The sequence below is a fragment of the Accipiter gentilis genome, chromosome 24 (genome assembly GCF_929443795.1).
Source record: "Accipiter gentilis chromosome 24, bAccGen1.1, whole genome shotgun sequence".
Taxonomy (NCBI): Eukaryota; Metazoa; Chordata; class Aves; order Accipitriformes; family Accipitridae; genus Astur; species Astur gentilis.
The window spans coordinates 23,500,738-23,513,934 of record NC_064903.1 but is presented as its reverse complement, the minus strand read 5'-3'; the positions used below and the strand labels follow the sequence as shown (position 1 = coordinate 23,513,934).

At 61.5% G+C, this 13,197-nt stretch overlaps 2 protein-coding genes across 2 annotated transcripts; one reads left to right on the top strand and one right to left on the bottom strand.

Annotated features, from left to right (window-relative positions):
- The first annotated feature begins 753 nt into the window (after positions 1-753).
- LOC126050190 (diacylglycerol O-acyltransferase 2-like) lies at positions 754-5,695 on the top strand. Its single transcript, XM_049827760.1, has 8 exons — positions 754-1,198; positions 2,903-3,031; positions 3,111-3,218; positions 3,470-3,540; positions 3,638-3,842; positions 4,343-4,517; positions 4,601-4,803; positions 4,969-5,695. Exons 1-8 carry the CDS (start codon positions 1,159-1,161, stop codon positions 5,121-5,123), a joined length of 1,086 nt encoding a protein of 361 aa, XP_049683717.1. The 5' UTR covers positions 754-1,158; the 3' UTR covers positions 5,124-5,695.
- Positions 5,696-6,938: 1,243 nt separating this feature from the next.
- On the bottom strand, positions 6,939-12,288 carry P2RY4 (pyrimidinergic receptor P2Y4). Its single transcript, XM_049827759.1, has 2 exons — positions 12,158-12,288; positions 6,939-8,281 (listed from the first exon to the last, which is right to left on the bottom strand). Exon 2 carries the CDS (start codon positions 8,263-8,265, stop codon positions 7,141-7,143), a length of 1,125 nt encoding a protein of 374 aa, XP_049683716.1. The 5' UTR covers positions 8,266-8,281; positions 12,158-12,288; the 3' UTR covers positions 6,939-7,140.
- Positions 12,289-13,197: the final 909 nt, after the last annotated feature.

Genomic DNA, 13,197 nt, shown 5'->3' with positions numbered 1-13,197 from the left:
CGTGTGGTGGTGTGTGACCTGGAGCAGGCCATGAGGCACTTACTATTTGATTTGGCACAGTTGGGTTCATCAGCATAGTGCTCCCTTACCTCTGGCGACAGTGGGATTCTGAAAAGAATTTGGGGTTTTTCCTTCCTATTATCATGATCCAGGCACACTGGAGGGGCCAGCTATGCTGCAGGAGAGCGTAGACATTTTGTACATAGCAATCTTAGCTCCTCTTAAATAATCTACATCTGTGAAGTTGTAGCCTGCAGTGAATGCCTTTGCACCCTTTTTTCCAGATACTGAGTCACTACAATTTACAAGAGCAGATGATGAGGTTTTGTAGCTTCCAAACCTCTCCCATGAAACATGTTTTTTACTTTAACAACATGTGGAATCCCATACGTGTATTTATCCCTTTCCTACATTTGATGTTAGCTGGCTGTTCCTAGTGAGTACTTCTGGAGAGGTAGATGCTGAGAAGTAGCTCTAGTGAATCAGATGCTGTGGATTTTTACTGTTCCTTCAGCTGTTGGCCTGAAGCCCCGTCTCAGGGCTGCTATTGTGCTGCTCTTGTTTCCTTTTCTTCTCATTTTCTCCCCCAGTCCTCTCCAGGCAATACTCCAGTCTTCCTGGTCTAGCGGGCAGGGCTAGCCAGCCCCGGTGCCCCTCGTAGGGGTGGAAGAGGAGGGAATGATGCTGGGTGGTGGGACTGAGGGTCAGGGACTGTCTGGCGGGCTGCGTTCCTGTACCATGGAGCGGGAGCTTTGGGATGACGTTTTCGGGCGGCTCTGGAGGGGAGTCACACCGTTAGAGCATGACAGCGGTTTGTGAAATACCCAAAGTGCGGACGGTACCATTCCCTGGGGGAAGGCGGTCCCCGCCGAGCCACTGCCGTTGCCGGCAGCAGTGCCTTTCCGAGGAGCAGCGGCTGCCCTTCGCGACGGCAGCTCCTCACCGCTCGGCGCAACTCCTCATCCTCCCAAGGACCACCAGCTCTTCTCCTTGCTCTGCAAGGTGGGGCTGGAGCGGGTCTGCTCCCCTCCGTGGCAGACGGTTTGCCTTGGATCAGCTGGTTGAAGCAGCTGGATACACAATCAATCGCTCTCCGGTATTTCCAAACTCGCCTTTTAACCTGCTGAACCAGGGTCTGGCGCAGAACTCCTTGCCACCATGAAAACAATTATTGCAGCCTGTTCCCAAAATCTTAGTGGTAAGATATTTCCAAAGCCTGTTTGAATGGTTTCTGATGCTCTAGAGATGTGAGGAGCTGGTCAGGCAATTAGCGTTTGTTGTCACTATTGTCTATTTGCTTTAGACTGCTTAGGGGAAAGGGAGGTGTTTGGAGTGATTTGGGGTTAGCAGCACCAGAGGAGAACATACAGTTGCTCAACAGGAATGAAATTTCTGACAATGCATTCGGTAACGTTACTCCCGCAAGACACTCGGTGCTGCAAGTTCTCCTTCGTCTTTCCTTGCTGCCCCGGGCCACGGAGTCAGAATTTTGGGGTTTGAAGAGGCTCCTATTGCCGCGGATGGGGCTGGCAGCAGAGCCCCTGAGGTTTCTCCATTTTCTGTCTGCGGTCTGGACATTCATGGAGTGCTTGAGGGGGAGCTAGAAAAAGGAACTAAAAAAAGCAACTGTTTGGTAGGCACAAATGTGCTAGGCAGAGCTCTGCATCTTCCTTGGAAAAAAAAAGGGGCTTTGGAAAGTTGACAATGGCAGGGCTGTGCGGGCGGCAGGGCTTCTGGGGATGCCTCGCTGGGCGTGCGGGAACGGGTGGGAGGGATTGCTTAAAGCACAGCATGCTGCTCTGGGGAAAACAATTCTTCAATGCTGGTGATGGCTGCAGTGTTTAATTAATTTCAATTGTCCCATTCACGGTTTGGATTGAGCCGGGATGAGTTGAACCTCCACCAGCCACCTGAACCAGGGTTTGGTGGTTCTCTGACCTGGGGGTCGCACTGAGGACCCGACGGTCCCCAGCACGGGAAGCCACGGGGACAGGTCTGCTCCTGTCTCACCCTGGACATCTCCCTCTCTCTGGCCAGCACGCGGATTTAGGGTTGTTTTCCCAAGAAAATGAGGCTCTTGTGACACAAGAGCTGAGATGGCTCGCTGTGGTCGCAGTGGTGGCTGTATTGGGTGGTCTTGGCCGTGCCAGACCTTTGGCCGGGAGCGGTGCGCTGGTGGGACCGGCACCTCGGGCCCGTTTCGGGGAGGAGGGATGGGGCTGTGCATGGAGTTTGGATCCTGGCACCCGGCCCAGGGCGGTTAATGGTTCACCAAGGTTGGCTGGAGGGAAGGGGGCAGCGGGGGGAGTGGAGCGGCTGCGGGCTGCCGGGCTGTCCTTCATGGGAGGCAAGGCTGAGTGGGGACGGCCAGCCTTGGCCACCCTGGCTCAGCCCCTGGCCGCTGTCCTTGGCACTTGCCGGGGGGCAGACACTGCCCCACACGTCCCTGCCGCGCCAGCTGAGAAAGCCCCAAATTCTCTGTGAGCCTGAACGTGCCAAGGAGGACACGGGAAAGGTCCTGGCCTCCGGGGAGCTCGGCACGGTGCGGGATGTGCCCCTGCGCTCAGCTCCGCTGGTGTACCCAGGCTCACGGACGCGTTTGGGCTGGGGGTGCCCAGCCTGCCAGCTGCCCCCTGCTCAGAGCAAGGCTGACCCCAGAGCAGCCATGGGTTGGCAGGGCCACCTCTTGGCACGGTCCAGAGCTCTCTGGCGATGAGCATCCCACATCCCACCCCATCCCATCCCTCCTTGCCCAACTGCTTCATCCTTCTCATCCTATCTCCCACCTTGCCCCCATACCCCAGCCATGGGTACCACCAGCCCGGGACCCCCCATGGCTATCTGGGACAGCATTTGTGCAACCTCTGCTGTTTTGGGCTGGGTGCCGTACCTCTCCCCACAGGCAGCCGTGGCAGCATCCAGACCGCCCTGCGCACCCTGCTCGCAGCACCCTGGCCCTCGCAGCGGGATGTCCGCTCCTGGCTCCAGCTCCTCTCTGTCCTGCAGTGGGTGCTCAGCTTCCTGCTGCTGGGTGAGTGGGGAGCTGGAGGGGGGGGGGGTCCCAGTGGGGCAGGAACGTGCCTGCTTACCCCCCTCCCTGGCTCCCGCAGGAACCGTCAGCCTGCTGCTCCTCATCTACCTGGTGTTCACCAGCTTCTGGCCCATCTCCGCGCTCTACCTGGCCTGGATCATCTTTGACTGGGACACGCCAGAGAAAGGTGGGGATGGGCGCAGCCCCCCCTTCCTCCAGCTTTGCAGAAGGATGGAATCTGGGGTTCCCCCTTTCTTTGGGTCCATCCCAGCATGGCAAATGGGGAGCACCATGTCCCACCTGCTCTTTCCCTCCTCTCTCCCATCATCATCATCACGGTGGGAAGAGGGATGCGGCGGGTCGCGGGGAGCGTCTCCCACGGGTCCCGCTGCCCACTGGGGTGGGCATCATCTCCTGTGGTCAATCCTCGGTTTGCAGGTGGAAGGAGGCTGCCGTGCCTGCGGCAATGGCCCGTCTGGAGGCACTTTCGGGATTATTTCCCCGTGAAGGTATGGCACGGTGAGCCGGGGTGCCGGGTCGGGATGTTCCTGCAGGCAGTGGTGGTGGTACCACCCAAAAAGATGTGACCCCTTTTTGTCCCCGCAGCTGGTGAAGACCCACGACCTGTCCCCCAGCCACAACTACATCATCGGCTCCCACCCCCACGGCATCCTCTGCGTCGGCGCCTTCTGCAACTTCGTCACCGGCTCAACGGGTTTTGGGGAGATGTTCCCGGGAATCCGGCCTTCCCTCACCACGCTGGCCGGCAACTTTCGTCTGCCCGTCTTCAGGGAATACCTGATGAGCGGGGGTGAGCTTCCATGGGCAGCCCTGTGGGCACAGCCAGTTGTACTGGGAGGGGGGGGATGCACCCCCTGCCTGTCCCACTCCTGCCCACCTCTGCTTGCTGCCACAGAGGGTCAGAGCACGGAGGGGGCAATGCCCACGGGCGGGGGGGGGGGGGTCTCCAAGGGGAACTCCCCGGTCCCATCTACGGGAAACCTTGGACTGATGTCCTCTGTGCTCCCCAGGAGCAGGCAGGGCTGGGGCGGTGCTCTGCCTGCACCCTGCCTGCACCCTGCTTGAACTCCACCTTCATCTTGCTCGCACCCTGCCTACACCTTGCCTACGCCCTGCCCACACCTTGCCAGCAACCTGCCCGCACCCTGACCCTCTCCCGCAGCAGAGAGCACCCTCGCACTGTCCCTTGCATGGTCCTTGCGTGGTCCCACCAGACACGGTCCCTCGTGGGGTCCCTGGGTGCCGCACGGGCAGGCAGTCCCACCGCATCGGTGGTCCGTTCCGCCGCAGGCTTGTGCCCGGTGACACGCCGCGCCATCGGGTACCTGCTGTCCAAGAACGGTACCGGCAACGCGGTGGCCATCGTCATCGGCGGCGCGGCCGAGTCGCTCTCCTGCCGCCCCGGAGTCACCACGCTCATCCTGAAGAACCGCAAGGGCTTCGTCCGCATGGCCCTGCAGCACGGGTGGGTCACGGGCACCGCTGCCACTGCGGGGAGGGTCTGGGGGTCCCGGCGCCCCATCAGCACCCACCGTGTCCCCTCCACAGGGCCTACCTCGTCCCCTCCTTCTCCTTCGGGGAGAATGACCTCTTCCGCCAGGTGGTCTTTGAGGAGGGCAGCTGGATGAGGAGCATCCAGCAGCGCTTCCAGAAGATGATGGGCTTCGCTCCCTGCGTCTTCTACGGCCGGGGTCTCACCTCCGTCCGGTCCCGGGGCTTCCTTCCCTACGCCAGACCCATCACCACCGTGGGTGAGCATTGCCCACCGGGGCGGAGGGGACCCCCCAGAAGGTGGAGGGGCAGAGGAGGAGGACACGCCGTGATGGGTGGCGTGGGAAGGCAATGCTCAGCTCACGTCTCCGATGAGCCGAGCACATCCCCGTGCCGCCAGCCTGACCTTCCTCCCCTCCCTGCAGTGGGGGAGCCGGTGATGGTGCCCAAGATTGAGGACCCGAGCTGCGAGACGGTGGACATGTACCACGAGATGTACGTCCGCTCCCTGCTCAAGCTCTTCAATGAGAACAAGACCAAGTACGGGCTGTCGGAGACAGACGAGCTGCACATCCTCTGAGCACGGCCAGCGCCGGCGGCCAGATCCTGGCTCACAAGAGCGGCTGGCTCTTGCGGGTGGGGATTTCAGCCGGCCCGGCATGGGGAACACACGGGGGACAGTCCCCGCTCCGGCCCTCCGCTCCTCCGGCCGAAAAACCTGAGCGGGAGGTGGGAGGAGAGGAGGAAGCGAGGGGAAGGGGAGATTGGGAAGGGTCCCCCTTGAAAGGGATTTGGAGGGGCTGCGGGTGACACAGCCGTCCCCCGAGGACAGGGGGCTGATGTGGGGAGGGGGGTTGGCAGAAGGCTGGGGACCAGCAATGGGCACGGTCCCTGCAAGACAACCAGGAGAACATGAGCTGAGGGAGCTGGTGTCACAGGAGGAGGGAATGAGACGGACTCTTTTGGGTGGCATCCTGATGGCGAGCAGGACCAGGCTGGGGAGACATCCCCCCGGGGTGGGGGACACTCCTGGACTTGGGGACCCAGGCTCAGCTGGGACCACAGAGCCCTGGCTGGGGGCGAGTGCTGGTCTGGCCCCAGATGAGCCTTTTCCACCACCTCTGTACCCAATACAGATTTCCAACCCCCCCACCGCTGCCTGTGTGTGCTGGGGGGGGGGGGGGGAACGACGACAGGATTGGCGGCACCGCAGCCGTACCCCCGCCACCCACCTGTGTCCCCTGCCCGGCAGTCCCATCTCTAGGGCTGGGGCCATGCTTGGTGGGGATCCTTGCACCTCTCAGGTGTCACCGAGCAGCTCCCGGGTCCACCTGGGCGACGTCAGATATAATGGGAGGTGAGGGGCAGCAGCTGCTCTTACTGGGTTAACTGGGATTAGAAAGCAAGTTTCCTTCTCTCTCTGCTTTTGGCTCGTCCGTGAGTGAGGGGCTCTCTGGGTTACTGTCTGGTGGGATGGGGGTGTGGGGCTGGGACATGGCATCCCTGGGGTCCTCTCCCTCCCCGAGTGACCTGGGCAGCTCTTGGTGGGATGTGGTTGTGTGTGGCTGGTGCCGTGGCCACGGCTTGGGGGGGTGACGCCCCGATGATGCTACGGGCATCCCTTCCCGAGGCACGTGCTGGCAGGGTTTGTGGGGGGTGATGGGGTGCTGCCCCTTCTGGGGGTCCCTGTGATGGGAACAGCCCTGTCCCATCCCTGCCGGGGCTGGCGTGGGAGAGTCGACAGCGCTGATAGCCATCTCTCGTCCGCTCCTCTCTGCACAGGCACTTGGTCAAACAAAAGGGCTGGGTAAACATTTGGAAAGCAAACACCCATAAAGGCAGATTCCCGAGGACTGTCCGGTCACCGTGGGTGTCACCGCTCCAGCTCCTTGCTCTGAACCTGCCCCAGTGCCGGCGTTAAGGTGGCGGGTGGCTTTTCTCTGCTCTCAAACTCTTTCTGGGGTGAAGGTGGGCGTCTCGTCCCTCTTTGTTCTGCTACAGGGAGAAACAGCTCCGGGCGTAGAGAAAGGGAAGGGGCTTTATTGGGGGGGTGATGGGCAGCGAGTGCCCGGTACCGTGTCCCTGCCCGCCTCCCCTAAGGCCAGCAGTGTGACAGGGACATCTAGGAGAGCCTTCGCCAGGCATGCGGGGGGCCCAGCGTCGGCTCCATCCCCAGTTTCACTCCAGTCCCCGCACACTGCTGTTGAGCAGACTGGAAGGGCTGTGCGTGCTCAGGGAGGGACCAGTGTCCCTTCTCTTTAGTGACCTGTCAGCCCCCGTGTGTCCCCAGGAGCATCCCGGGATGGGATGCCAGCCTGCCTCCCCAAAACGGGTTTCTCAGCATCTTTCCCATTCCCACGGGTGCCAGGCAGCTGTCCTGCCCCAAGCGACACTGGCACCCTCCTCCCATGGCATCCCGGGGCAGGACTGGGACAAGTCCCACGGCCATCGAGCCCTGAGGTCTCTGCCCCTGCCCAGCCTGGGCAGGGGCAGGTCAGGTCTGGGGACCTGGGGGTACCAGGGTGTCCACATGGAGCCCAAAGGGGCCGCGACTTGTGGAGACCAGGGATGAGGTTACCAGAACCCTCTTTGGCCCCTCAGCACCCGCCTCTACTCCTTGCTGTCCCTGGCCCTCGGGTGTCACCAGGAGTGTGGCTGCCACCCATGATGTTGTCCATGGAGGGGGACACCAGGGCCAGGTCACAGGTGGGCACAGGCTGGAGGCGCTGAGCTGGCCCCCGGCGTAGCCGCCCCCGGTACTTGTCCCCGACCATGAAGTACAAGATGGGGTCAAGGCAGCTGTTGATGCTGGCCAGGGGCCGAGTGATCTTGTAAGTGAAGTTGATGATGTTGAGGGTCCGGCAGTCGGCTTGGAAGTAGCGGGAGGTGTAGTAGATGGTCCGGGTGATGTGGAAGGGCACGAAGCAGATGGCAAAGACGGTGAGCACAACGATGATCATCCGGATGGAGCGCTTCCTGTAGGAGGGCATTCGGGGGCCGGGGCTGGAGAAGCTGGACTTGCCGAGTCTCTTGGCCATCAGGCAGTAGCACAGGACGATCACCAGGAAGGGGACCCCGAAGAGGAGGGCCATGACGGAGGAGCTGTAGTGCACGTAATGGTCAAACTCCTCAGGCTTGGTGGTGTCGTGGCACAGGGTGCTGTTGCCCTTGGAGCTGGTGGTGACAAAGATGAGGTTGGGGATGAGGCAGATGGTGACGACAAGCCAGGCACCCACACAAATGATGCGGGCGTGCTTGGTCTTCACCCAGTTCAGGGAGCGGATGGGGTGGCAGATGCCCATGTAGCGGTGGACGCTGATACACGTCAGGAAGAGGATGCTGCTGTAGAGGTTAGCGTAGAAGAGGAAGCGCACGATCTTGCAGAGCCATTTCCCAAAGGGCCAGTTGTTGCGGTCAGCGTAATAGTAGACCAGGGTAGGGAGGGAGAGGACGTAGAGCGTGTCGGAGACGGCCAGGTTGAACATGTAGGTGGTGGTGGCGTTCCAGGGCCTCATCCTGGAGATGAACATCCACAAGGCCCAGGAGTTGAGGGGCAGCCCCACCACGAAGACGATGCCGTAGGAGACGGGCAGCAGGATGAACTTGAACTCCTCATTGAAGACGCACTTTGCCTCCGCCACCGCGGTGGTGTTTCCCCCCGGCCAGGGAGCCGGCGTCGGTGTCCACAGGGCAACTGGGAACGTCCTCACTGAAGTGGCCATGTTCTCCGAGCCAGATCTAGGGGAGCAGTTAATAAAAGCGCATTAGTCGTCGATCCCGACCATTGTCAGGCACAAAGCGTGGAAGGGAGCCAAAGATGCCAGATTTTCCCCCCCTCCAGGAGCTCCGGCCACTTTGATGGTTCTCTGGTTTTTCTCAGCTCGCGCGTTCGGGCCTCGCGGGGAGCCGAGGGGGACTCGACAAATCCTCCCCTTCGCAGCCCCCGCAATGACACCCATTAATCATCCCTTTGAGCTGCGCGCAGTGACACCAGCGCCGCGTGGAGCCGGGAAGCGTGCCTGAGACAGAGGACCGCGCCGGCCCCGCCGGCCAGCAGCCCCACGGCGCGCCGAACAATGAGACCTTTATGAGCAACAGCAGCCCCCGGCCGGTGCCAGCGCAGCCTCTTGGAAGCTGGCTCAGCCTAATTGGCACCATCCTGACAATGCTGCTCGTCCCAAAGGGCTCCTTGACAAGAAGAAAGGCGGGAGGAGAAGAAAGGCTTGTCTGGGGGAATATTATGGCCTGGAGAAGTCCTCGGGGGGCTGTTAAAGGAGCCTTTGGGAGAGAGCGTCCCTGGACAGTGAGGGGCCTCCAGCTGCCGGGTATTCTCCGTAGGGGAGGGATGATCTAAGCCCCGCGGAGAGGAGCTGCGCCAGAGCCAAGTCCCAGCTCAAGACAGTGCAAGTTTGCGAGGCAGGCGGGACATTTCCCCTCGCACGGTGTTACGATCAAAGGCTGGGTTCTGCGTCCTCCTGGCAAATCGGGCCCCGGGGGCCGAGGCATCAGGGCAAGCCGTCGGAGGGTCGCGTTCGCCTCTCAGGATGTCCAAAGTTCAGAGCCCGCTGCTCCAGAGGGAAGAAGCAGCTTCTGCCAGCGTCATGGTGTCCAGCAAAGGACGGGTGAAGGCTGCCCGTGCCTTGGCCCCTCCGTGCCCGCCGTCATCCCTGGCAAAGCGATTTTGGAGCGGCCGCTTCTGCCGGCCAAGAATGGATGCTCCTATGAGTAACCTGGGAGCAGAAGCATCTGCCGTGCTGCCAGCAGAGACGAGGGTGTAGCCAAAACCGTATCTGATGGAGGGAGCGCTGGTGCATCTCCAGTTTCTGTTGGTCCAGAGCTCAGCCAGGAGGTGATGGGCGCCAGGACGGAGGAGGTCTCGGGGCTCAGGGAGATGATGCGCGTTAGCGGGATGCTGGCGTCAGCGGTACGAGGTGGAAGGCTGTGTCCTCTAGGGCTCCTTCATCCCTTCGCTCCCTCGTCAACCCCCTCCTGTTTGCCCCTTGCCTTCGCCATGGAGGTGCGCAGCCTGACGGCTTCTTGTGGCAAGAGCCCTTGGCAGGAATATCCCAGAGGGTGAATCCGTGGGGTCAGCTGAGCTGCGATCCATCTTCTCCCTGCACAGCCTCACCTGGAGAGACATCCCTGGGTTTACAGAGATGATCGTAAATGAATCGGCAGGCAGATGGGCAGGCGGGTGGCCGCAGGATGGGCCCCTCCATGCCGCACACACCTCCACGCTCTCTGTTTGAGTTGTGGGCTGAGCCGCCGTTTTGGGCGCACGTCAAACACCCTGCAGCTTCCTTCCTGCTGCGGCTGGCGCGGGCAGCTGCCTGGCTTTATTACAGGAATGAGTTCAGAGAGCAACAGGCAGGTCCTGATCAAACATTAACAGTGGGGAGAATTTGCTCTGTCTCCCCAGAACCAGGAGGGAAAACCAGCTGGTGGGAAACCCTGAGCCTCCAAGCGCTGGTGCTAGCGGTGGTCCCACGGGGTGCTGTGCCGGTCGTGCTGGTCCCAGCCCAGCTGCTGCATCTCCTCAGGCCACGATGCTGCCAAGGACATGAGGCACCAGATTTGTTTTCCTCTTCTAAGCTCGGAGGGCAACTGAGCATGAAGCCTTGAGCCCAACCAGACCAGAGGTGCTGCAGGGTTCAGTGACCAAAGCCAATCCCCGTGACATAGATCAACAAACAACAAAGATATGAAGAAGCCAATAAATAAAAAATAATAATCTGGTGTGAGAAACACATAAGGAAAAAGCCTGAGCAGCTGTGTGGTGCTGGGCTGCTTGGAGGAGAGCGCAGGTACGTGGCTTCTGGCAGCAGAAAGAGCATGGTCAGAGCTCAGCACTGTGATTTCACTGTTCCTAAGCAAGCTTCCTTTGAGGATAACCACCGAAAAATAAAAATGCAAAAGAAAATGACATTTGGCAAGCTTTATCTCAACAGGTTTCCTGCTTCCTCATCTTAGTCATGATCAAAATCAGTGGTTTAAATTGCTGATTCACATCAGTCCACCCCGAGGACACGTCACCACCAGGCCTGTTCGTACTCCTCGCTGATGTCCCCAGCGAGGCTCTCCCTGGCCATCACCCCTCCAGCGTGGGTTTTTCAAGGAGGGACTGACTACAGCTGTGGTGAGGTCTGAGCCAAGATTTGGGCTTGCTGCCAGAGCAGGAGATGAAAGGCACTGTGGGGGAAGGACGTGGAGCCGGGGAGGTGATGCCCGCTCCTGCCCTGCCTGTTTTGTGGATGCACAGGGGCTGTGATGCTGGAGAATCCCTTGCCCATGGCAAGCACATCCCACTGGGATGGTCCCTGCGAGCTGTCCCCCCCGTCCGTGCCCCGGGAAGCAGCGAGGGGTCCTGCAAAACACCCTCACGGCCAGTGGAAAGGGGCAGGGACCAGCCACGGGGACCACGTTGGGGAGCACGTGCCGCCTTTGGCCCTTTGCCGCAGGAACGGGAGCTCTGCCTTGGCTCCCGGCGCCGTGGCCGTGCCCAGCCTGAACCCGTCCTTTGGTCCTGCGGGGACCATCACCCGGTGGGTACTGGTGGTCACCCCCAGCCCAGGGTGCCCCAGCAGCTGGGAAAGGCTTCATGCCCTGGGGATCTACGGGGGTGTTGGAAAGGCACCAATGAAATGAATGAGTGGGGCAGTACCGAAGGCAGACTCTGCCCCAGAGCCAAAGTCCTGCCGGCTGGCAGGACGGGACGAGGGGTCGGGGATCGCGGTGGAACGGGCAGGAGCTTCGGAGAGGGGACGCGAGAGAGGATTTCGGAGGGGAGCAAGCAGCTGCTGAGGGATGCAGGGCTGGGTGAGCTTGGGACTGGCTGCCGCTGGAGCACGGGAAAAACAGGGCTTTTCTTCTCGGCTAAGCGCTTGGAAATTGCAAAACAAGGGGAAATTATGCAAAACATCCTGCAGAAGGACCCTTGTCCCTAATCGCCACGTGGTTCATGCAGCCAAAGCCCCGGCACAAGGGGAGCGTGACCTGATTTCTTTTCAATCCTTCCCTTCAACTGCAAGAGCAGCCAAAGCACGATCTGCCTGTGCTACCCTGGCGCTGGTGCCTCCTCCCTGGGGACACCAGCGGGGTTGGGTGCTGCTTTTGCTGCCCACCACGTCCCCTGCTCCGAGGTGACCCCCTTTCTCAGCAGGGTGGGAGGTGAGGGTTTCCTTTCACCCTTGGGTGGGCTGTCCCTGTCCCTCCTCCTCCCCAGGGAAGGGCAGGAGCTCACAGCGTTGGGCTAAGCCATAGCGACCCGAGGGCAGCTTTGCCCTGTGAGGAGATGGTGATTTGGGGGATGGAGAGAAAGATGAAGGAGAGGAGGTGGCCACGCTGGGAAGGATGAAGGCCCTCGGTGATGGAGGAAGGCAGTGGTGTGTTAGGGAAGAGGATGCACGGAGGGATTTGGGGACGGTGGAGGGATGAGGAGAACTGGCTGACCCCCACCCCACACCCATCCAGCCCTGGGCATCCCACCTCCATCCCTTGAGAGGCCAAAGCTGCTCCCTACAGGGTCCCCCCCCGGAGCCCAGCTGGGTTTGCGTGGCCGTGGTGGGGCCGTCCCCAGCTGCTGCTCCCCACCAAGCGTGGGTTACCCCGGCTCACCTGCAGTCCTGGCTGGGGTGGCTCTCAGGAGCAAGACGCCCCCGGGCTGCGCCTGTCCCCCATGGGGCTGGGGGTCATGCTGGAGGGGTTGCGGGCTGCCCTTCGCCTTGCCCTGCCGTGCCGACTGTGCCTGCTCCCACTTTCCCACTGCTGGGAGCAAAGTGCCCGGGAGAGGCAGGGCTGGAGGCGGGCGGAGGCGGGGGCAGGAGCACGCAGTGCCCCATGCCTGCATCCCTGCCTGCCTCCCTGCCCTCATCCCTGCCTGCCCCAGGGGGGCTGCCCGCAGGGTTTAGCCCCTTTGTGCTCCGGTCCCATCCCATCCATCGCCCTCGCAGGCTTTGGGCCATCCACAGCCCTCCAGATGTGGCACATCTGGGCCTCACCCATGGGGTCACAGCCCTTTCCCTATGGGGGCCAAGTACCCTTGGCCGTGGGGACCACGGCCCCTCGCTCATGGGGACCACGGTCCCTCAACGACGAGGGTTGTAGCCCCTCACCCGCGGGGACCGCATCCCTCTGCCCGTAGGGACCGTGGCCCCTCGCCCACCCCGTGGCATCCTCCCTGTCCCATTGGGGCCATGAGGGTCCCGGCAGTGCCTGCACCCTGGGGTGCTGCCCTGCTGGCACCCCAGCCCTGCGGGGCAATCCTGGGGACAAAGGTGGCCACTGCCACCTTGAGGCCAGCCTGGGCATAGTGTCCCCAAAACCAGGGCCACCTTGGGTGTCACAGCAGCCCAGGGCCCTGCTGGGTCAGGGTGTCCCCCTTGGGTTTTTTTTGGGGGGGAGCGTGTCTCCCTCACCGCCTGCAGAGCTGTGCCTGGTCTGGGGGATTTAACTCCTTTGCGAGCGTGTAGGTGGGCGAAGGGTGGGTGCTGGGCAAACAGGTCAGCGTTGCGATGAACGGGGCACGCCGGGGATGAGCGGGTGCACCCTGAGACATGGGGGACCGCGGCCAAGAGCGGGCTGGCTCGGGGGGAGCAGAGGTGTGAGGGGGGGGGACAGCCCGGGGATGTTTGGCCACGGAGGGAGAACACGGGGGA

Bases quoted from the DNA above. Each gene is read 5' to 3' on its own strand.
- LOC126050190 (XM_049827760.1), top strand. From the start codon at position 1,159: ATGAAAACAATTATTGCAGCCTGTTCCCAAAATCTTAGTG. The intron at 3,843-4,342 runs GTGAGCTTCCAT...GTTCCGCCGCAG, and splicing joins GGAATACCTGATGAGCGGGG to GCTTGTGCCCGGTGACACGC. The intron at 4,804-4,968 runs GTGAGCATTGCC...CCCTCCCTGCAG, and splicing joins CAGACCCATCACCACCGTGG to TGGGGGAGCCGGTGATGGTG.
- P2RY4 (XM_049827759.1), bottom strand. From the start codon at position 8,265: ATGGCCACTTCAGTGAGGACGTTCCCAGTTGCCCTGTGGACACCGACG.